The sequence below is a fragment of the Hyaena hyaena genome, unplaced genomic scaffold, assembly GCF_003009895.1.
Source record: "Hyaena hyaena isolate Hyena2069 unplaced genomic scaffold, ASM300989v1 scaffold_38, whole genome shotgun sequence".
NCBI classification, from domain to species: domain Eukaryota; kingdom Metazoa; phylum Chordata; class Mammalia; order Carnivora; family Hyaenidae; genus Hyaena; species Hyaena hyaena.
In genome coordinates this window covers 2648272-2669017 of record NW_024080670.1, presented here as the reverse complement: position 1 = coordinate 2669017, position 20746 = coordinate 2648272, and the positions used below count along the sequence as shown (strand labels likewise).

The 20746-nt window shown below is 55.2% G+C and overlaps 2 protein-coding genes across 12 annotated transcripts in view; one reads left to right on the top strand and one right to left on the bottom strand.

Moving 5' to 3' along the window:
- Nucleotides 1–8579, top strand: part of USP20 (ubiquitin specific peptidase 20) — a 41526-nt gene extending 32947 nt beyond the window's left edge. For 2 of the 6 annotated variants that reach the window (XM_039229584.1, XM_039229585.1), the window contains exons 16-25: nt 1598–1631; nt 1822–1867; nt 2642–2822; nt 2899–3025; nt 3422–3591; nt 3676–3757; nt 4625–4733; nt 5592–5694; nt 6865–6936; nt 7073–8579. In XM_039229584.1, the coding sequence (XP_039085515.1) occupies nt 1598–1631; nt 1822–1867; nt 2642–2822; nt 2899–3025; nt 3422–3591; nt 3676–3757; nt 4625–4733; nt 5592–5694; nt 6865–6936; nt 7073–7233 (1085 nt within the window). In that variant the 3' untranslated portion in view covers nt 7234–8579. Of the gene's footprint in view, nt 1–1597; nt 1632–1821; nt 1868–2641; nt 2823–2898; nt 3026–3421; nt 3592–3675; nt 3758–4298; nt 4367–4624; nt 4734–5591; nt 5695–6864; nt 6937–7072 lie in introns of those variants that run through there. The other 4 variants (XR_005527931.1, XM_039229588.1, XM_039229586.1 and 1 more) reach the window with 4 other exon arrangements.
- A 4030-nt stretch (nt 8580–12609) lies between these two features.
- FNBP1 (formin binding protein 1) overlaps nt 12610–20746 on the bottom strand; it is a 142836-nt gene continuing 134699 nt past the window's right edge. For 5 of the 6 annotated variants that reach the window (XM_039229660.1, XM_039229656.1, XM_039229657.1 and 2 more), the window contains one exon: nt 16318–19537. In XM_039229660.1, the coding sequence (XP_039085591.1) occupies nt 19359–19537 (179 nt within the window). In that variant the 3' untranslated portion in view covers nt 16318–19358. Of the gene's footprint in view, nt 15685–16317; nt 19538–20746 lie in introns of those variants that run through there. The other variant, XM_039229655.1, reaches the window with a different exon arrangement.

Genomic DNA, 20746 nt, shown 5'->3' with positions numbered 1-20746 from the left:
GAAATTCCGAGGGACTTAGGAGCCTGTCAAGAAGTGGGGTCAAAGGGTCAAAGACCAAATAATCAGAACAAATGATGCTTCTAGTGCTCTTACCACTTAGGAAAGCACAAGGACCTTAGGAAGGGTGAGCCAGGAACCTGGGGCAGAGGCCAGCAGCTGTATCTTCTGTGAGCTCACGGCCATCTTGTCGGCGTCTCTCATCAACCCCATATGGTTTCTGTGTATGAGTCTTGGTTAAAATTATTCCTATGTGTTTTATCATCCTTGACACAATTGTAAATGGGATTGTTTTCTTGATTTCTCATTCAGATATTTCATGGCCAGGATACGGGAATGCTGCTGATTTTTGTATGTGGATTTTATGTGCTGCAACTTTACTGAATTCATTTGTAAGCACTAACAGTTTTGGGGGAGCTTTTAGTGTTCCGACATGTAAGATCATGTCATCTGCATGCAAACAGTCTTACCTCCTTACCTCCTCTTTTCCTTTTTAGACGTCTTTGTTTTTGCTGATCTAGCTAAAGGCGTTTTCTATTTTACTGTTCCTGAAAACTGACTCTTAGTTTCCCTGATTTTTTTTCTATTATTTTTTCTCTGTTTCACTTATTTCTTCTCTAACCTCTCTCATTTTCTCCCTACTGCCAAGTTTGGGCTTAGTGTATTTTTCATTTTCTGATTCGTCGAGAGGTAGTCAGGTTGTTTGCGATCTATTTGTTTTCTTAATGTTGGCATTGATTGCTATGAAATTCCCTCTTAGAACTGCTTTTGCTGCATCCCGTACATGGTGGTCTGTTATATTTTCATTTTCATTTATTTTGAGATACTTCCTGAGTTCCCTTTTGAATTTTTCTTTGACCCATCAGTTGTTGAGGAATATGTTGTTGGAAGTCCACATATTTGTGAATTTTATAGTTTTCCTCCTGGTAACGGTTTCTAATTTCATACCACTGTGGTTGGAAAAGACACCAGGCAGTATATCCATCTTCTCAGATTTGTTCAAGTTTGCTCTGTGCCCAGCCAAGGATCTGTCCCGGAGAATGTGCCGTGTGCACTTGAGAAGGTGTATTCTGGTGCTGTTGGATGGAATGTTCCGTCTATGTCTGTTAGGTCCATTTGGTCTGAAGTCCTTCAGGTCTGGTGCCCTTATTAATTTTCTGTCTGAGTGATCTGCCCAGTGTTGAAAGTAGGGTGTTAAAGTCCCAACTGTTACTGGGTTGCTGACTCTTAACTCCCTTCAGTCGTGTTAATATTCGCCTCATGTATTTAAGTCCTGTGGGGTTGGATGCATAGTTTTACAATAATTTATCTCTTCTTTTTGAATTAACCCCTTTATCACTACACAGTGACCCTCTCCATCTCTCATAACAGATTTTGACTGAAGGCCTGTGTTATTTGTATAGCCACCTGTGCTCTCTTGGTTCCCATTTGCAGGGACTGTCTCCTTCCATCCCTCTCTCCCAGCCTGTGTGCCCTTAATGCTGAAGTGAGTCTCTTGCAGGCAGCCTATCGGGTCGTGTTTCACCAGCACAAATCATTACGTCCACTTCTGTTCCCATTTCCTGTCCCCGCTAACCGTTGTCTGCATTTACTGCTCTAGGTGACAACATGTACAGCTGTGAACGGTGTAAAAAGTAAGTGTGTGTGTTCCGGGGCCTCTCCCCAGCTTCCCCTCCTGACCCCTGTGTCCATCTGTGTTCTGCGTACTTGCCGGGCTCTCCCAGGGAGTTTGACTCTGACCTCACGGATATGACCCTGTCAGGAGGGTGTCCCTCTGCCCCCACACCGGGACGCTCATCGCTTCTCACCCGTTCTCCTTGCCAGGCTGCGGAACGGGGTGAAGTACTGTAAGGTCCTGCGGCTGCCCGAGGTGAGTGGGGCAGTCCCCGCGCCCCCCCACCCACCCCCGAACCTGCTTCCTTCCTGAAGAAGCCCAGGGCGGGGGGAGTTGGCTACTTTGGAGGGGGGAGTCCCCTGCTGGGAAGGGTCTGCTGGCAGGTGACTTGGTGCCTCCCTCAGCTCCTCCTGCCCTGAGCTGCAAGGCGGGCGTGGGGTGGAGGGTGCCACCCTGGGGAAGGCGGGTATGCGGGGAGGGATGTGTCTGCCATAGTGTCCCCGTTTGGGTGGGCTTTCTGAGGGAGTGGGTCTGAATGGGCCCTGAGCGTGGGGATTGTGTCAGCCTCGTGGGGGAAGAGTGGGGAAGGAGCAGGTGGGCAAAGCTCTGAGGCAGGAAGGGGCTCGACCGAAGCCTGGAGCAGGGAGGAGTGATGCACGAGGTGTGGGAGCTCAGGGCCGTGCCCAGCAGGTTGGGGACGCCGGTGTCGGCAGCCAGTGCCATCGGCGTGGCCCTGCCATCTCATGGGCCTCTGCTCTGCCTTGTGGGGAGCAGCTCAGCTCCCATGCGGGGCTCTTCCCTGTGTTCCGGGGGCTCAGTGGGAGTGACCCGTCCGCCTGCCTGGACCTCTGGAAGGCTCTAGCTGCTCCATTCCTTGTTTTTGCCTGGATGGCAAGACCCGAGTGGACTGAACAGTGGGCTAGTGGGTTTCCCGGAGCCCAGGCCTGAGACCCCGCCTGGTTGCCAGGGCTCACAGGGCCCTGGCTGGCCCCGCCTGGAGGCACCGACACCTGCCCCCGGTCCCCCCAGATACTGTGCATCCACCTGAAGCGCTTTCGGCACGAGGTCATGTATTCGTTCAAAATCAGCAGCCACGTCTCCTTCCCCCTCGAGGGACTTGACCTGCGTCCATTCCTTGCCAAGGAGTGCACGTCGCAGATCACCACCTACGACCTTCTCTCTGTCATCTGCCACCACGGCACGGCGGGCAGTGAGTCTGGCCACCCCTGCCCCTCCCTGTCCCCTCCCTGTAGGACCCCCGTGACGGCCCGCCCCTCCCGCCGCAGGTGGTCACTACATCGCTTACTGCCAGAACGTCATCAACGGGCAGTGGTACGAGTTCGACGACCAGTACGTCACCGAGGTCCATGAGACAGTGGTGCAGAACGCCGAGGCCTACGTCCTCTTCTATAGGTGGGCCTGGGGCGGGTGGCGGGTCTGGTGACCTGTGGGCCGGGGCTTCTGTCCGGGCATGGGTGGAGCCTGGAAGGGTGCTAGGCCTGGGCAGCAGGGGTTTCAGTCTGGAAGAAAGAGCCCTGCGGCCACAGCGGGAAAGTAGGAGGCCCAGGAAGTTGAGTTTGGGTCTCCTCGGGTGGTCCCGTGGGAGGGGATGGTGGCAGGAACTCTGGCAGGGGTGGGGCTGCTGAGATGCTGGGATTGGGGGTGGGGAGGCGGGGTGAGGGCGGGGGGGAGGGGGGCTCTGAACACACCCCTGGCAGGTGCGGCTGGCGTCCCTGCATGGAGTGAGCCCAGGCACAGCTGTCGGTAATTCTCCTGTCCTGCCCCCGCCCTGCCTCACCCCTGCCCCAGGAAGAGCAGCGAGGAGGCTGTGCGGGAGCGGCAGCAGGTGGTATCCCTGGCCGCCATGCGGGAGCCCAGCCTGCTGCGGTTCTACGTGTCTCGCGAGTGGCTCAACAAGTTCAACACCTTCGCGGAGCCGGGGCCCATCACCAACCACACCTTCCTCTGCTCCCACGGAGGTGAGGCCGCCTCCCCTGCGGTCGGGGTCTGCGGGGCCCGCAGCTGAGCCCCCAGCTCTCCCTCCCCCCTCTCTTCCTCCCCAGGCATCCCGCCCAACAAATACCACTACATCGACGACCTGGTGGTGATGTTGCCGCAGAACGTCTGGGAGCACGTCTACAGCAGGTTCGTGCCCGGCCGCCTCCTGCGGGAGGGCTGCCTGCTCCTGTCTGGGCCGGGCCCTCGGCGGGGCAGGGAGGGAGCTCGGGGACAGAGGCCCTCCGCTCGGGCGGAGCAGCTCGGGAGCGGCTGCGAGGGCCCCTCTGGCGCGTGACCTGCAGGGAACGAGACGCCGGCGGGCGTTCCGCCGGAAGCTTCCGGTCAGGAGGGGCAGAAAGCTGACTGGAGCAAAAGCAGGCGCGTTGGTCCCTGTCACGGATAGCCCGCGAGGGCTGGCTCCGGGCCGGCCCCGCTCAGGTGGCCTTCAGGCCCAGGTGGCTCTGCAGACACGTGGGCAGGCTGGGTGGTGACCGGCGCGCTCTCACATGGGCCGGGAAGGCCCCTTGCAGACAGGCTTTGCCCTGTCCGCTGGCGGGTCAGGTGCGGACTGCGCCTGGTTGCAGGTGGGTGGGCTGGAGCCCCCCAGGGAGATGTGTCCCCGTATCCCGGGGGGCCCACCCTCCTGCCTGCAGAGGGACAGCCTTCTGTCTCCCTTTGACGTCCTCAGGGTCTGGTCGCGTGGGCTCTTGGGCACAATGGCTTCTCACCAGCAGCTAAGAATCCGTCCTTTAGCCAGTAACCATCTATCTGTGACCCACCTGTGCAGGGGCAGGCCCTGTGCAGGGGTGGGGCCGGCGCACAGGGACAGAAAAGTGAAGGGCTGTGCCCCGGGCAGCCAGGGTCAGGGAGCCTCCCCAGAGGAGGAGAAACGCAGCATGTGGAGGGCAGCAATGGCTCTTTGGCAAGTTCTGCTGCCTCGCCTACTGGAAGGCTTCCCTCAGGCTCGCTCACTCTCTCTCTCTCTCCCTCCCCCCTTCTCCCCCCCGGGTGCAGGTTTGGGGGCGGCCCTGCTGTGAACCATCTGTACGTGTGCTCCATCTGCCAGGTGGAGATAGAGGCACTGGCCAAGCGCAGGCGGATTGAGATCGACACCTTCATTAAGGTGCGTGCGGGCGGGGGCAGGGCGCCTCTAGCCTCTGCTGGGGACACGTGGGGATTTGGGGACTGAAGAGCCGTCTGCAGTTGGCTTTTATTTGGAAAACACGTTCTGTGGGGTGAACAGAGTGGCCAGAGGGTTAAAAAAAAATTAAGATTTTATCAGCAGGAGGTCTGGGTTCAGGAGGCTCGGGTCCAAGTGCCTGGTGTGCTGTTAAGCCACGGGCGCTGTGGCTTGGGGCTGGATGGTTCTTTGTCGTGGGGGCTGGGCTGCGGGTGATGGGACAGTGAGCATCGCTGGCCTGCTCCATACCAGCGACGTGAAAGTTATCGCCTGACACTGGCAGTGTCCCTTCCCCCTCCCATTGAGAACCACGGGCTCTTCCAACTGACACAGAGAAGTGTCTTAAGTGAGAAAATCAAGTGGCAAAGCAGGACCCAGGACGATCCCGTGTAGGAAAGGGGCTCGTGCAGCAGAGGCAGGCGGGTTTGGGGGCCGGGTCCCCGGGCACACCTGCACCAGGGCTGTTCAGAGCGACAGGGGACTGTCCGTCGTTCAGTAGCAGGCGCGTGGGTGAAAGACGTTAAAGGATACTAAGCTCTGCGCCCACGAGAAAATGACGCATCAGAATCGTTAATGAGGGAGCAAAGGGTCATGTCATGAAGTGGGGGATCTCTGAGGGGTTAAAGTCCTTGCAGAGAGATTGGAGCGGCGGGGCTGTGAGGGCTGTTCCTCTGAGCTCGTCTGGGGGCCCTGCGGCTTCCACCTGGAGTATGTGGTTTGTCCTCAGAGTCGAGGGTGTAGGTTGGCGGGGTGCCAGGGCTGTCCGGCTGACCCCCCTCTCTGCTCCCCTGGCCGGTCCAGCTCAACAAAGCCTTCCAGGCCGAGGAGTCCCCCAGTGTCATCTACTGCATCAGCATGCAGTGGTTCCGGGAGTGGGAAGCCTTTGTCAAGGGCAAGGACAATGGTGAGTGGAGCACGGGCCTGGCGCTCACCCTCCGCGAGGGCCCTGGGGCTTCAGATATGCTGGGAGGGACCCGGGAGGTGGCTGAGGGGGTGCCTGGGGTCTGTGGGTACCCAGCAGGTTTGGGGTGCCGCTCCTGTAGGCGAGCGCCCGCCTCCCTGCATCAGCAGAGAGCACAGGTATTCTTCCAGCCCAGGCTCTGGGGGCGCTGCTCCCACCAAGTGCCGGGCCAGACCACCCAGTACCCTGGGGCCGGGCCCTCTTGCTGCAGCAGGATAGCAGCCGCGTTGCTCTGCCCCTTCCCTCCCGTTCCCCCGTCCCTGTGGTGCCCAGATGAAGCCATTCTCTTGCTCTAAGTCCTAGGTTTTAGTGGATAAATGGCTTCAAGCCATTACCAGGCAGCTCCCAGAGCCCCAGCGGGGCCTAAGCCCTGGCTTGCCTGCAGCCGCCCTCACCACCCTTGGGCCCTACACTTGGGCTCCCAGACTGGGGCTTGGAGACCTGGCAGGGTCTGTCGGCTGAGCCTGGTGGGTTCTGGGAACGGGACATTGGCCTTTTCAGGGCATAAGCTCTGGCCAGGCCCCAGGGAGAGGAGAGGAGGGACCTCATTGCCATCCAGCCTGTACCAGGCAGCAAGGTCCCAGGGACCTCTGAGGTCTCCCTCGTGTTGCCGGAGGCCATCAGGCTTGGCTCCGATGGAGAACGGGGATTGGAAGCTGCAACCCCCGCCCTCCCCGGACGTGGGCCGTGGCCACACCTCCTGCCAGCTCTCACCTGGGCTGTTCCTTCCCCTGTGTCTGTGGCCGGCTCCCGGACCAGGTGCTTGAGGATCCCAGGAGGTTTTGGGAAGTGTGCTTAGTGCCTGGCAGCTGCTGCCCACAGGGTCTGAAACTAGTCCCCAAGTCCCTGAGATCCAGGGATGCTGCTCATCCCTCTGGCTCTCCGACTTTCCTGAATGAGCATCTGGTGCTCGGGCACCGGCCCCAGGAAGGACGTCACACTGAACGCACCCCCGCCCCCCCACCTGCTGAGCCCCCAGACAGCTTCTCTGGAGCCATGGGTGTTGGAGTCGAGCCTTGAGAATGCCTCTTACCTGTTGAGAGGAGGGGCCTGGGGTTTCTTCCTGCTGCTGCAGAGGCCCCGAGGCGCTGAGCCTGCGCGTGTCTGTTCCAGAGCCCCCCGGGCCCATCGACAACAGCAGGATCGCACAGGCCAGAGGAAGCGGCCACATCCAGCTGAGGCAGGGTGAGCCTCCCAGGCCATCTTCCCTTCGGGACCTGCACCTCCCAGGGCCCCCACTGCCTGAGACCATGGCTTTGTTAAGGGGGCGGGGGGCAAGCGCGAGCCCAGCCCCGACCCGGTGCCGTCTTGGGCCTTGCAGGAGCTGACTACGGGCAGATTTCGGAGGAGACCTGGATGTACTTGAACAGCCTATACGGTGGCGGCCCCGAGATCGCCGTCCGACAGAGCGTGGCCCAGCTCCAGGACGCAGACAGCTTGCATGGGGAGCAGAAAATCGAAGCCGAGACCCGGGCCGTGTGACTTGGTGGGCCTGTCTGTAAGTCCCCTCCCCTTCCAGAGAGCCTCCGGGTCCCTGGCGTGTTGGAAGGGTGCGTCCCTGAACGCACCTTCCGTGAGGCTGATTGGAGAAACCGTCTCGTGGTCCCCGCTGGGCTGAGTGCCCCAAGTGTCCCCACAGGCCCCTGCCTTCACCCTCCTCCTAGCGGAGGGCACATTTGTACCCAGAAGATGGGCCGGCAGCCGCTTCGGAAACCCAGATGTGTAAACAGGCAGAAAAGTTGTTTTGGTTCAAGCGAGTCGTGCTGCCACCAGGAAATACATCCATCGCAGGCTGTTCAAACGGCCGAGGCTCTGCGACGTGCGTTAACTTGGGTCTTCGTGTCTGCGTGTCACAAGCGTCGTGTCCCCAGCCTGCCCTCGCACTAGCTCGGGCCCAGCTTTTGTACCTGGGGCCCATAGTCAGGGGTGCAGCCGACCGGCCCCCAGACTCACAGCCCAGAGCTGGGGAGCAGGGAGCCAAGGGTGAAGGTTGGGGTGCAGGAGCCAGGTCCTCCCTGGGACCCACTTTGCCCAACCCAGTGTCACAGACAGGCTCCGGAGTCCCTCACTGCGCCCGGCATTTCGCCTGCACACTAAAGACTCTGGACTCATTTGCGGTTGGGACCCAGGGCAAGGGTAGGATTTGTCAGTAGAGATAGTTTCTGGAAGAAGCTTCTTGAAGAAGCTATCTCCCCGTGCAGCCCAGCCGCCCCCACAGATTAGCTGGAGCTTGCCCCCCGCCCCCCAAACCAGATGATGACACAGAGGTCCTTGCTGTCACTGTCTCTTATGGCTCAAGCACCTTCCCTGGGGGCTGGCGTTAGAAAAGACAAGCTACCCCTTCCTGCCCGGGCTGTGTCATCCCTGCCGCAGAAGTGTGTTCTGGATGGTGAGCCAGTGAGGCCATGGCTGGGGCAGTAGGGGTGAGCATGGGGGTCCCCAAGGCCAGAGCGTGTGGGGGATGGGCTGGGGTCCCGGGACCAAAGCCCCACATGCTGTGGCCTTCAGTCTGTAGAAGCGGACATCGGCGGAGCTCCGTCAGGCCTTCCAGGCAGAGCCCCGCTGCTCTCGAAGCTGAAGCTCGTAGCTCGCTTCTGCCGTCTCTGCCTGGCTCCTTCCTTACCGAGGCAGCATGTGATCAGAGAGCCAGCCGCCGTGGAATCCCCTGACGTTTGTCACAGCCTTTAGAGAGCCGCTGCAGAGCCAGGCGGCCGCACATCATGCTGTTGGTGACTCACAGACTCCACACCGGGTTGTGAACTCGCCCAGGTCTGCGCGGCCTCATTTGTGTTCAGAATGTCGTAATAAATACACACGTGTCCCCCACAGCTGCACTGTTGTCTGTGCATCCGCAACCGGGGGAGGCAGTGCAGAGCCGGGTAATCAGCGTCACAGAAACCCCCTGGTCCGGCCTCTGCGTGGCTCTGAAACTAGGGTGTCCAGAAGCCTCAGGAGCGGAAGGGGAAGGAGAGGCTGTGCACACGTGCCGCCGAGTCCTGGACCCAGAGAAATGGGGCCATATGCAGGGGGTGAGGCCAGTGCATCCCACAGGCCGGCCCCCTGGCACTGTGCCTTGGCCACTCGAGCAACCCCGCACCAAGCAGGGGGCGCCCTCCCTGGGCCAGACAAGGCTGCCTCGTGGCCTCGGGGACCTTCCCCTCAGCGGACGGCAACGTTGGCGCCCTCATCACAGCATCACGGTTGCCAGTGTCCTGCATGGGGAGCCCCTGACGTTTAGTGATGCTCGTGTTTTATTCCCCCCTCCCCCCCCGTTTGGGTTGGTTTCGTTGATACTTCTTGGGGTTTGGTGGGAAGAGAATTGGAGACTTTTGTGTTACTTGAAACACACATACGTGTGAAATCCCATCAGACGTGAGTGTGCATAACCGTGTTCACGCCGAGAACAGTTCCTGGCTGTTACCATCACTGGCCCCCATTCTGCCGAGGGTCCCCCCTGAGCATGTCTGCCACCTCACCCACCGCAGAGGTAGGGCCTGGCCTCAATGTCTGTGCACGCCTGCGTCTAAGCAGTGCTTCTAGCCTTGCTCACATCGGAATGTTGTCTACACAGAATTCCATGATGTAGATTTCATGATTGACTTTTCTCATTTGCTGTGGAGGATGAGCATGAACCAGTTCTGTCTGGTGGATTGATCTGGAGGTTTGGAGACTCCCATTCGCGGTACTGCAGGAAGGTGGGGGAGAAATAGGGAGGCACCACTTGACCCTAAAATGCCTTACGTTGTCCCTGAAGCACGAGGCCGCCCCTGCGTCCCAGTTGGTTACACGTCTGTCTCTTGGTTTTGGCTCAGGTCATGTTCTCACAGTTGGTGAGATTGAGCCCCAAGTTGGGCTCTGTGCTGACAATGTGGAACGTGCTTGGGATTCTCTCTCTCCTTCTCTCTCTCCCTCTCTGCCCCTCCCGCACTCACGCACATGTCTCTTTCAAAATAATCTTAAAAAGAAACACCAGGTTTTAAGTGGCTCAGCCAAACTTAGGTGCTGGGGTCTGGAGACAAAGTAGGAAACCGTAGATGTTCACCTCACGGACTGTGTGGGGATGTGAAGCAGCGGGCAGCAGGGGGGAGCCCCCTCCTGTCTTTTCCCCCTCCCTGCATGCACCCCTTGTCGGGCTCCTCCTTCAGCTGGGCCCGGGCCTCATTCCAGCAGCGCCTTTTAGAGGAGCCAGAGCCACCAGCCCAGCCTGGCCCAGGCCAGGGGAGTGTGAGGGCCAACGATAGGCCTTCCTGCCTGCCCATGCTTCTCACAAACCGCATCTGCAATGCGCTGGCATGGCACAGGCCACCCAGAAAGTGTAGCTTCCTACCTTCGTACCTTCGTGCTCATTGGAACTCAGCGCAAACATAAATGACTCTGTGGGTCTTACACCACCTCATTTTGAGCCCCACAGTGCCCTGGGGGAAGTGAATGGTGTTTTGAAATCAGGCCTCCTTGAGGGATCACTGTGGGGAAGGAACAGGTTTGGGATGCCCTCAGGGTGAGCTATGGAAAGGGCAGGCAGTCCAGGCCCTTCTGGAAGGCTGGAAGACTCGGTGCCTTCTGGAAGGCTGACCCAGGGGTGCGTTAGGGTTCCGTCTCCAGCCTTTCCTGGGATCTGACCCCAGTGGGCAGCCTGGTGTCTGGGGAGTAGGGGTGGGCACAGGGTTGGCCTGAGGCACTGAGGGTATGCATGCTGCCAGGGTGCCTGATCCTCCCCGCCCCCCCCCGCCCCCCCAGGCAGGGTGCTGCCCCGGATTCTTCTGCCCCTGCTGCTTCCTTCCAGGGGCCCAAGAGCTGATGAGGACGAGATCCCTGTCTCCCCTCCCGCTGCTTTTGGCCCCTTAGTGCAGACAGAGGCACACGGGAGCCTTTCTCAGTTTCTACTCTACGTTTTGTGGCCTAGCATCACCCCCCAGCTGAAGGGGGGGGTCACTTAAGTGAAGGTCACTCACTGCACCCTCTGGGCAGGTAGCATTGAAACGAGGGCTTAATGGGGGTGCCTGGGCAGCTCAGGTGGTTGAGCGCTCAGCTCCTGGTTTTGGTTCAGGTCACAGTGTCCCGGTTCATGGGATCGAGCCCCACATTGGGCTCTGCGCTGATGGCGTGCAGCCTGCTTAAGATCCTCTCTCTTTCTCCCTCTGCCCCTCTCCTCCACTCATGTGCTCTCTCAGTCTTTAATAAAAATAAAAAAAGTTTAAAAAATAAAAGGAATGAAATAACACACCAGGGCCTCACGGATGTAAACACAAGGTGGCTGCGGAGTGCCTCTCCACAGACTTCTCACTTTATTTTTTTTTATATTTTTATTTATTTCTAGGAGAGAGAGAGACAGCGTGAGCAGGGGAGGGTCAGAGAGAGAGGGAGTCACAGACTGAAACAGGCTTCAGGCTCCGAGCTGGCAGTCAGCACAGAGCCCGACGCGGGGCCCGAACCCACGAACCGCGAGATCATGACCTAAGCGAAAGTCGGACGCTTAACTGACTAAGCCACCCAGGCGCCCCAGACTTCTCACTTTAATCCCGGGTCTGAGAGGGTGCTGACCACAGGCTTCCTGCCTCGGCTTCATGGAAAAGAACAGCAGAGGCCAGGGAGGGGAGGGGAGGCCTTCTCCAGACGGAGTCAGGACTTTCCCGCTGCTCAGGTCACAGGGACTCATGGGGACGTTCGCCCCAGAAAGCCAGGCCAGCCTCGTCCTGCAACTGACAACTCCAGAGATCTCTTCTGCTTTGAGAGGGGGGAACCCCTGAGCCCCTCTGACTCCGCCCACCTCCATCGCATTGCCGGTTAGCGGTCAGCCCTCCGTCCCCCCCTTCCCCTCTCCCCACCCCTTCCCGTGTGTCCTTCCTCTGATGCGATGACGCTCTCTCCCGCTAGGGGTCGCCCCCGCCTCTGCGGCTTCGCTGCCAGGCCTGGGTGCGGCCAGCGCCGGTGAGGCTGGGTGATGGCCCCGCCGGCCCAGCGAGGCCTGGCCCTGCCCGGAGGCTCCCAGCCCTACCGCAGCAGCCTGGCCGACAGGTCTGCTGCCTTCTGAGTCAGCAGCTCTGGCTTTAAAGTCCAGTCACATCGGCGTTGTGGGAGGAGGCCAAGGCCCAAGCGATGGCTGGCCTCTCATTGGTGGCCTGACCTCCCACCCCTCAGCCGCTTGGCGTCTACAAGGCTGCCCCTGCTCTCTCGCTCAGTTGTGCTTGGTGTGGCTCCTGCTGTTTCACTCCCTCCCGAGAACGAGAAAGTTCTCCTAAAATGGATCTGTGGAGACTTAGGGCCTAAAGAGGTGTGGGCACAAAGCACTGTACCCCCCCTCCCTGCAGATCCTGGGGTGGGATTCTCAGTGCCCATAGGGAAATAGCCTCCTGCTGTGCACATCCTGCGGGTGAGGCCATGTCTCACACGGTCTGCAGCTGCACAGAAGCCAAGCTAGCAAGCCGGTGGGCTTGAGCACTGGCCACAGCATGTGCCCCATTTCTCCAGGCCTCCCCACTGCCACACCAGAGAGTCCCTGAAAACCCAAAGTAGCTGCCGGCTGCAAGTGCATGAAAAAGAAACTTCCTGACCCTAAAGGAGCCTCCCCAAAGCCCTGGACTAAATCAACCTGAATCTCTCATCACCACGATGTCCTGGACAGACAGCTTTTCCCCCAGCGGGTGGGGTGGTGGGCAGAGTGAGCCGGGCCCCAGTTTGATGGCTACGTGACTGGTCTTGGGTTCACACAGTAAATCAGCGAGGTGCAGACAGGCCCAGCCGCCTCCGCCTCCAGCCCGGGGGCCCTGGCTGCTTCCGGGACCCAGGCCACGCCGCCGCCGAGCAACAACCACCGCCGCCGCCGAGCAACCGAGCAATAAAAACAGCCCCGCAACAGCGTAACTGAGGTTATACTTTTATTTAACATTTAAGAGGGTTAACGTATAGTTACAAGGTCAATATAAGCCTTCCAATGGAAGCACTTTATTTGGTTTAATTCCATCTCCAGAGACACATGGCGGTTCCAGAACCTTCACAACGGCAATGGGCCGGTACAACACTTGAGATGCCTCCAAAGCTCAGAATTAGTGCCATACACACAAGTAAACCAAAAAGTTTAAAGGTGCTCAACATCAGGTTAAAACAGAATTTTGAATCACTCTCTAAAGTTTTGTTTTGTTTTTCTTATTTGTTTTTTGTTTCCGATGATAGAAGCACGGGAGTCAGAGGCATGAGGATGTATGAAACCCAAGACTTCTGGAAAAATACTTAGCATCGATGTAACTTTTATTTTTTTTTCATGTTCAGTGAACTTTCTCCTGTAATTACAGATGTCACCAGAAGGCGTTAGGGGGGCCTCTGTGCTACAACTCACGTGGCCTAGCCTAAAGCCTGGAAGATTCGAAGAGAGCGTGATCAAAACCCAAAGGAAAATCCCACTATGGCCTTCCATACCTTTTTATCCTGTAAAGGAAAAACTGGGTAAATGAAAAGTTCCTCTCTTTCATTTTGTTTTTAGGTCATTATCAGGGCAGGCTCTTTAAAACTTAGTCATTCTTACAACAATATTCTAGCAGAGAAACGACAGGCATCGGGGATGAGGTGGGGGAGACGAAGAAGCAGATGGGAAATTCCACGTCTCTACGCTATGTGAACTGGTCCATACGAATATATAGATGAGTTCCCAGTAAGATTCCCAGAGTAAATGATACATCTCAACTATCAGATAATAACTTCTTTCCTTCAATGAACTCAGCCTCACAGCGTAAACCCCAAGGTGAACGCTGAGAAGCGCGTACGATCCATTCTTTTTTGGATGCAGATGATACAGAAGGAAGGAAGGGGAAAAACAGCGCAGGGTGTACAAGTAACGAGCATATTGTGTACTGGGTTTAACAGACACGAAAAGAACAAATCACTGCGGCTTATACTGTATTCCCTATGTTGCAAGAAATTAATCTATCCTGACCCGGAATGTGAAAGATGCAATGCACATGCATTACTGAGGCTCTAAAATCGATTTAAAAAACTCTTTAGCATCTTTTGTTGAGTGGAGAGCGGTCAGCGTGGCTTGGTGAGATTCAGAAGTTCCTGGAGAGACCTGGTCCCCTGGTTGATAGAGGAGCCCTCCGTGCCCCGCCCCGCCCCACAGGACTGCCCAGACTAACAACACAACTGTAGGTTTGCAGGGACACAGGGGAGACCCCCCCCCCCTTTGGCAGCCTGGCTGCCGTGTCACGTGCCAGGCTGGCCCTCTCACGAGACTGAGGAGTTGGCCACATGTTGGCTGCCGCCGTGGGGACCGGAGACCTGCTGCCAGTGTGGCAACCTTGAGACAGCCAATGGCTGCAGCCTTTCTGGCAGTGATCTTCAGCCCAAGGGCATAGCCCCCTTTAGGGAGAAAGACAGACAGAAGCACAGAGAGAAGGGGAGCAGCTCATGCTCTCTTGCTGGCTGGCCTTTAAACCCAAAGCCACTTCCTCTTGAGTCACTCACCCCAGGCATTTGCTTGCTGGAAGTTCCTAGTCGCCGAGCCACGCTGAGGGTGGTGTGTGGTCACCCCCAGTGTGCCGAGAGGAACCATTTTTTTGGCCACTGAACACAGGCCCAAGCCCTTAGCACCTGTCGTTTCTGTCCCTTTCCCTTCAACTCCTATTAGACATCCTTGTCTTAGATTCATAAATGTCGAGAAGAATTGAGGATGTTTGAGGTGACTACCTAGTTACCAAAAGCCAAAGGAGAGAAGAGAGGCCCGATTTCCTTCTTGGGCTTCCGGATGGTGTCTCGTTCACAGAAACTCACAGCCAGTGATTGCTCTCGGCTGTTTCTGCACCAGAAAAGAAGGAACGCTACGCTGCTCTAAGGCATGAGTGGCCACAGGCTACATGGCCTCACGTTTTCCCCCAAGGATCCATAAGGGGCAGGAAAGTTCGCTCCAAAGGCAAACTTAATCCAATCTATGTGGCCCGCAGAACACGTGAGGATATGCAGAAGCTGCAGCCACAGGATCACCTGAAGGACCACGAGCAGCACTGGGTCTTTGGTGAGGAAAGCGCTAAAATCCTAAGACGCAAATCTCGGAATTCACGGGAAGACGGGAATTTCCACTTTGCAACGAGCTAACACCGAAGTGAGACCCTCGTTCATAAAGTGCCGGGGTCCACGGTTCTCATTAATGAGGGCAACAACAGGGAGAAGGCAGGCCCGGCCCTTTTAGACTCCGTGGGAGGTGGACTCGCGCTTTTGGGCGCAGCCTCCGAGCTGGGATAGGACTTTCAGTCCAGACCTTTCCAGGCCCCTGAGCACAGGCCTCAGATAAAAATGTGTGTGTGTTTGATGAGCGTGCGCAGAGGGGGGTGCGTACATGTGTGTGTGTGTGCCCCCACGCCCACCATGGACGCTCTCGGGCCATGAAATGTTGGGCCAATGTTTAGTGCAAGGACCAGAAAAGGACCACTAAATACTCGGTGGATTTGGGACACAGGAACACATCAGTGACATTGGGGCATTCAGTCTGTCTGGTGCACACCTGACCTTCCTTGTCCAGATTCTGTTAGTCTCCCGGGCGGGGGGGCGACCAGTGGCAAAGTTTTCACGAAAGGCACAGTGTGAACCATGGACAGGCCAGGATGTTCCAGATAGACTGAGGGCCACTGTGGGAGCCCGGGGAGGAGGGAACACGTGTCTAGCTGCCTTCTGTGGCCCCATGTGTGGCGGGGACAGGGACAGACCTGCTCCCCGCAGAGGTGGCCGGACTGGGCCCCGGAAGGAGCTGGGCCACGAGAAGCATGCTGTCAAAAGAAAAGAAAGAAAAAAGGCAAGCAGCTGCGTGGCGAGGTGGGGTGGGGGTGGGGGATGTCACTTCAGGCTGAGATGTCCAGGGCCACGGTCCAGCCCCGCGCGGGCGCCCAGGCCTGCGGAGACAAGCAGACTGGAGGGTTTCTCCTGGGAAGGCTCCCCGAGGCCTCTAGGAATCTACAACACAAAAAAAACAGAAAGAAAAAGATAGTTTAGAGGAAGGCAGGCGGTCAAGGGCGGCCACTCTGCTTCTCTGCAGAATGCGCTGCCCCGGGATGGGGACAGCTTCAGAGCAGTGGGCTGTCACCACAGGGCACGTCTGAGATAAGGAACTTTCACGGTTTTGGGTCCGCTAGGGAGCCCGCCTTTCCTCCGAGAGTGAACAGAGGCCCGCATGGGAGACGCTGCCCCCATCCGCCCCGACCCCTCTTTCTAAGGGGAAAAAAAATGTGCCCATGTTCCCAGGAGGGTGCAAGGCATTTCAGGGCCCGATTCTGTCCCCGGCAGACACTCTCTGGGCTTCCCAGAAACGTAAAATCTTGGCGAGAAGGAAAACTTGTCACTTTAATGTTTACTCAGCAATAAACAGTGAAAGTTCTTCATCTTGAGGGGCAGAGGAGGAAGGAGAGACGGATTCTGGAAGCCCTCAGGAGCACACAGGGTGAGAAACGGAGAAGGTGTCATCATTTAAAGGGGGGAGGGGTAGAATTTTTAAAAAGCATTTGGCTGGAAAAGTTCTCCATTACTGAAGACAAAAGAGTTAAACACCCGTATTACACAGAATAATTTTCTCAGAAAGGTGAAAAATCATTTAAAATACACAACACTGAGAAAAATACGTTTATTAGAGAGGCAGATACGAGGGTACAACTTAAAGATGCCAGACAGTCTTTTCTTTTAGGGTAAGGAGAGAGCGAGAGAGAGAGAGACAATCATGTTGGCCGTATTCAAACGAAACTTACTCAGAGCCCAAGTGTCTACAATAAACTCAATGAGGAGCAGCCGGCAGGGAACCTAGTCCTTCCGGCATCCTCAGCGGTTACAAAAACAAAGAAGGTCATTAGGCAGCAGAATCACCAATAAAACAAACAGACAAAAGAGTAAAACGTTAAAACAACAAATTCAAGTCATCCTTTTAGTTCTTCAATTGCAGTATATACAAATATATTGGGGGGTCGGTGGTGGGGAGGGGGTTACGGACATATTTAACAGAAAGCAATTTAAAAAACCAAACCAAACCATAAAAGAAGATAAGTCACAATCCAATGGACCCACTGGATGTTCCTCTAGTCTAAATATTTTGGCAATTATTAAATAGTCACATCGTAGACAACACACACATACACACGCATGCGCGCGCACACACACAAGTGCATGGGCACAAAACAGCTGCTTTGAGTTCTGGGCGTCAGGAAGCAGCAGTCCCGATGGGTTTGTGGGGGTGGGTGGGTGGGGGAAGTGTTCTTGGGGGTCCCGACAAGCTTTAGAAACCAGGTGGGGAAGGTGGGTTCTACCCACACGCCAGTAACCTCTAAGCGTGTGTCTAAAATGAAAGGAGAAAGCTTCCTAAACAAGCAGAGACTTACTTGCCGCCTTTTATTTTAGCATAAAACTGGGGGGGAAGAAAACCAGAGTATATACTCTGGGCAGAAATGGGCATCCTGATTCTTGGGGAATGGTTTCGGGATTTCTTCTAATATTTGGTGCACTGACCGGCTTAAACAGAAGCTACAAAGTGTCACTGTGCTGTCTGCAGTTCTGGAGCGGCCTCTGCTAAGGGCCTGGGGCACACAATTACAAATCATGATTATTCACTGACACACCAAAACCAGCCCCCAGGCCCCCCGCAAACCAACTGAGCCATTTTCTGCATCAAATATGCACGACCATAAGGGGGAAAAAAATTCACGCACTGTCATACTTTCCAAGGGCGGCTTCAAAAGGCTAACATTGTCTTGGCCATTTTAAGACTTCTTCAATGTTTAATTTGCTTCCTGCAAGCAGGTCATCATCTAGAAATGAGTCCATCAGCAGACAGAAAGCTTTGATTTTAATACCTCAAGTCTCCCTTTCGCTTGGGTCCATGCCTAACGCGGTGACCTCCTGTTCAGTCAGAGGGATCCCTGCGGTTTCAGCGTCAGCTGCAGTATTTATAAAAAGGGGAACTGAAACAATTTTTCCTCAGAGGTCTGGGGTCCAGGATGAATGGCTTTACTGATAGTATGTCGGCACAAGTAGAACAATGCACAAGAAATCTAAACTGATCCCTCTGTACGGTCTTTGCAACTCCCCAGGAATCTATGATTATTTAAAAAGAAAATGTGTTTTAAAAATCAGGCCGTCGTTAAGCAAAGTCGATCAAGTCCCATTTTGGTGGTCCTTGGGGAATGTCGGGAACTTTCTACTGCACTCTGCAACAAGCACTCATATCTCCTGCCAGGTGCTGCCCCTGCCCATGAACTGCGTTTGCTTTTAAAAGCAGCTTTATTTTTATAATTTTTTTTTTTGTAAAGTCAGCTTTCAATTGGCTTGAGCTCATAAAAGGAGCTCATGATGTAAAACCAAGGAGCTAATTTCCTATTTAAAAGTAGGAAAGACACGAAGGAATAATCTTCACAGCCAAATAAAAGAGAAAATTGTGCCCGACCCATTTATTCTGAGCTGGTTCTCTGGGATCTCAGGGTAGATTCCTGAAATGGGGACAAACACTGGGCTTGGTACCTGTCTACGCACATGATCAATTTCACTACCCATCTTGCCAATTTAAAAAATGCAAATCCCCATGTGACCCAGATTCAAAACGGCGAAATGCTCTATTTTATGCTGGCCTTGGTTAATGACACAAAACAAGTGAGCAATTCTCAAACAGCTGTCCATAAATTCATATTTGGGGGCTTAAAGAGTGCCAGTGATTAAAATAAACACAAAACACCTTTGAAAAGCGATTAGCTGGGGTCTAAGCGGAAGAAGCAGCTGGTGACGCACCCGGTTCTATTTATAGCGCCACCTGGGGACGTGTGAGCTGCACAGCGCCCCACTTACCACAGACGCTCCAACAGAAATTCACTGGTTTTTCTCAGTTATCGAAACAGCACCAGGGTATCTGATGGGCTCTGTCATTGACAGAGTGGGGAGCTCAGTGATCTGACGTTAAACTCAGATTAACTGTTAACCAAGCTTTTCCAGATTTCAGCGGGCCATCTGGGATACGCAGACGTGATAGGATAATCACCATGTACTATGATCTTAAACACGTTTAAGGAAAAAGACACACTTTTTAGTACTGACATAGGAATCTCCTTATTTTCTTTCCTCAAGAAGGGGGATGTTTTATTTTTTACTTCCTCCAAAGCAGACGACTGTAAGACCAAACTAACAAACTAGCCAAGTTCAATTTACTGTTACAAAACACAACGTCCTAAGGTAGTTCAATCTGCCACAGATGCTAGCTATACACAGGAGAGCAGATGTCTTACGCACCCCCTCAGACGCGTGTGGACTTTTCAATTTGGAAATATCGACTAGAAGCTAGAAGAGCCGCTTTTTTTCTGGATGCCTACAGATATGGCCAGAGGAAGAAACGCTTGTGGGGTTCAAACGACAGAATTTTAAGTTGGCAGTTGGAGCTTTCCACATAATATTTCGTTAGCAAGGGACACTTGATTATAGTCAAAACTAGCCAGGGAAAGTCGGGTGTTAAGACACCTACATGGCCACCGCGTGCGGCCAAACGACAACATGCACGCTAGTGTCCTCCATCCAGACATGTGAAGAACCGCCTGTAACAGTCATAGCTGTGGGAAGAGACACCTCCAATTTTTTTTAAGTTTGTTTTTGTTTTTTAAGTTGTATTAAATATAAGTCTTAGCACCTTTGGCATTTTTGTCCAAATAGACTTCGACGTATGAAGTGGGGACATAACCCTCTTCTTCTTCGTTCCTCCGGATGCGGGTCCACCCATCACCTTTGTCTTCCTCTATGACGTACAGCGTTTCTCCTTCAACTACTGAAATGGTTCCTTCATTCTGACCTGGAGAAGCAAGATCAGAGAAGTTTAGGCTTCTCGTGGCATCGTGATGGAGCAAAGAGGGAGCTTGGCTGTGAAGGAAGGACAGCCAGCAACAGATGTACTGACGCCCTCGCTCATTACCCTCCAAGGCCTCCTCCCGCGCAGAAGCTTCTGGGCCCTCCCCCTGCAGCAGGTCCCCAAGGCCCTCCTCCAGTTCCTCCAGGGAGAGCCCTCCCCTCTTTCCGGGGAAGCCAGGTGTGTCCCTGGGGGAAATCTTCACTCCCCTCTTCCTCTCCCTTGTGGAGAACATAGTCCTAAAGGGCTTTGATGACACCTTTTCAGATGACATCTCCACTTCTTTCTCCCTTTCTGGTTCTTGTCTGGAGCTAAGGTCCCACTTCTCCCTTTAACACCTGTCCCCCTCATTGTTGCCCTGGCACCTGAACCTGGGCTCACGGTGTTTCCTCCCAAATCACAACTTCTTCCTCCTGCCTTCCCACTTCGGGGGGAGCCCCAGGAAGGCACCTTTGGGAATCCTCTCCACTCTCCTCCCCGTCTTCGTTCTCCACTTCCGATCAGCCAGGAGTCTCAGCAGTTTGCTGACCACGGCATCTCTGTGCCCACTCTTGAATCGGTGTCCCCAAGACCCATTTGCAGACGGTAACTCCTGAAGTCTAGCCCCCACTGCTCAAATGGTGTTCTGGAGGGGGGCAGACTGCCTAGGGAACTGTTTACAGGGGTGCTGTGGGGGTGGGGCCGAGGCGTGGCAAGGAAATCTGTAAGATCCATTCGTTCCAGGGTTTCCAAAAGCCTACCCGAACTCGGATGGCTTCTTCCACACCATCCTTATTAGCTTTTCCTACAGGACATCGCTCTGCCAACACTAGGCTAGTCTCTCTAACCCTTGATCCCTTTCTCTGATTGGTCCCATGCATGTGTAAGTAAAGATCCCCAGGCATCAACGCCCTGCTCAAACGCTTTCAATAGCTCCTTGGTTATTGCCAAATCCAGATGATTCTCTCACCCACTGCCCCCCTCACTGGCACCACCTTCTAGTCTCAGATTCTGCTATTCTTAAGCCCTCTAAGCTCCAGCCACACGAGCCCATGCCTTCCTCCCCTCCCTACCTGTAATGCACAGGGGCCTGGAGGGTTCTCTGAATTCTCTGAAGGATGTGATCTCGCATTCCCCGCTGAGTGACGTCCCTCCATCACTCTGCACCCCTCTTCT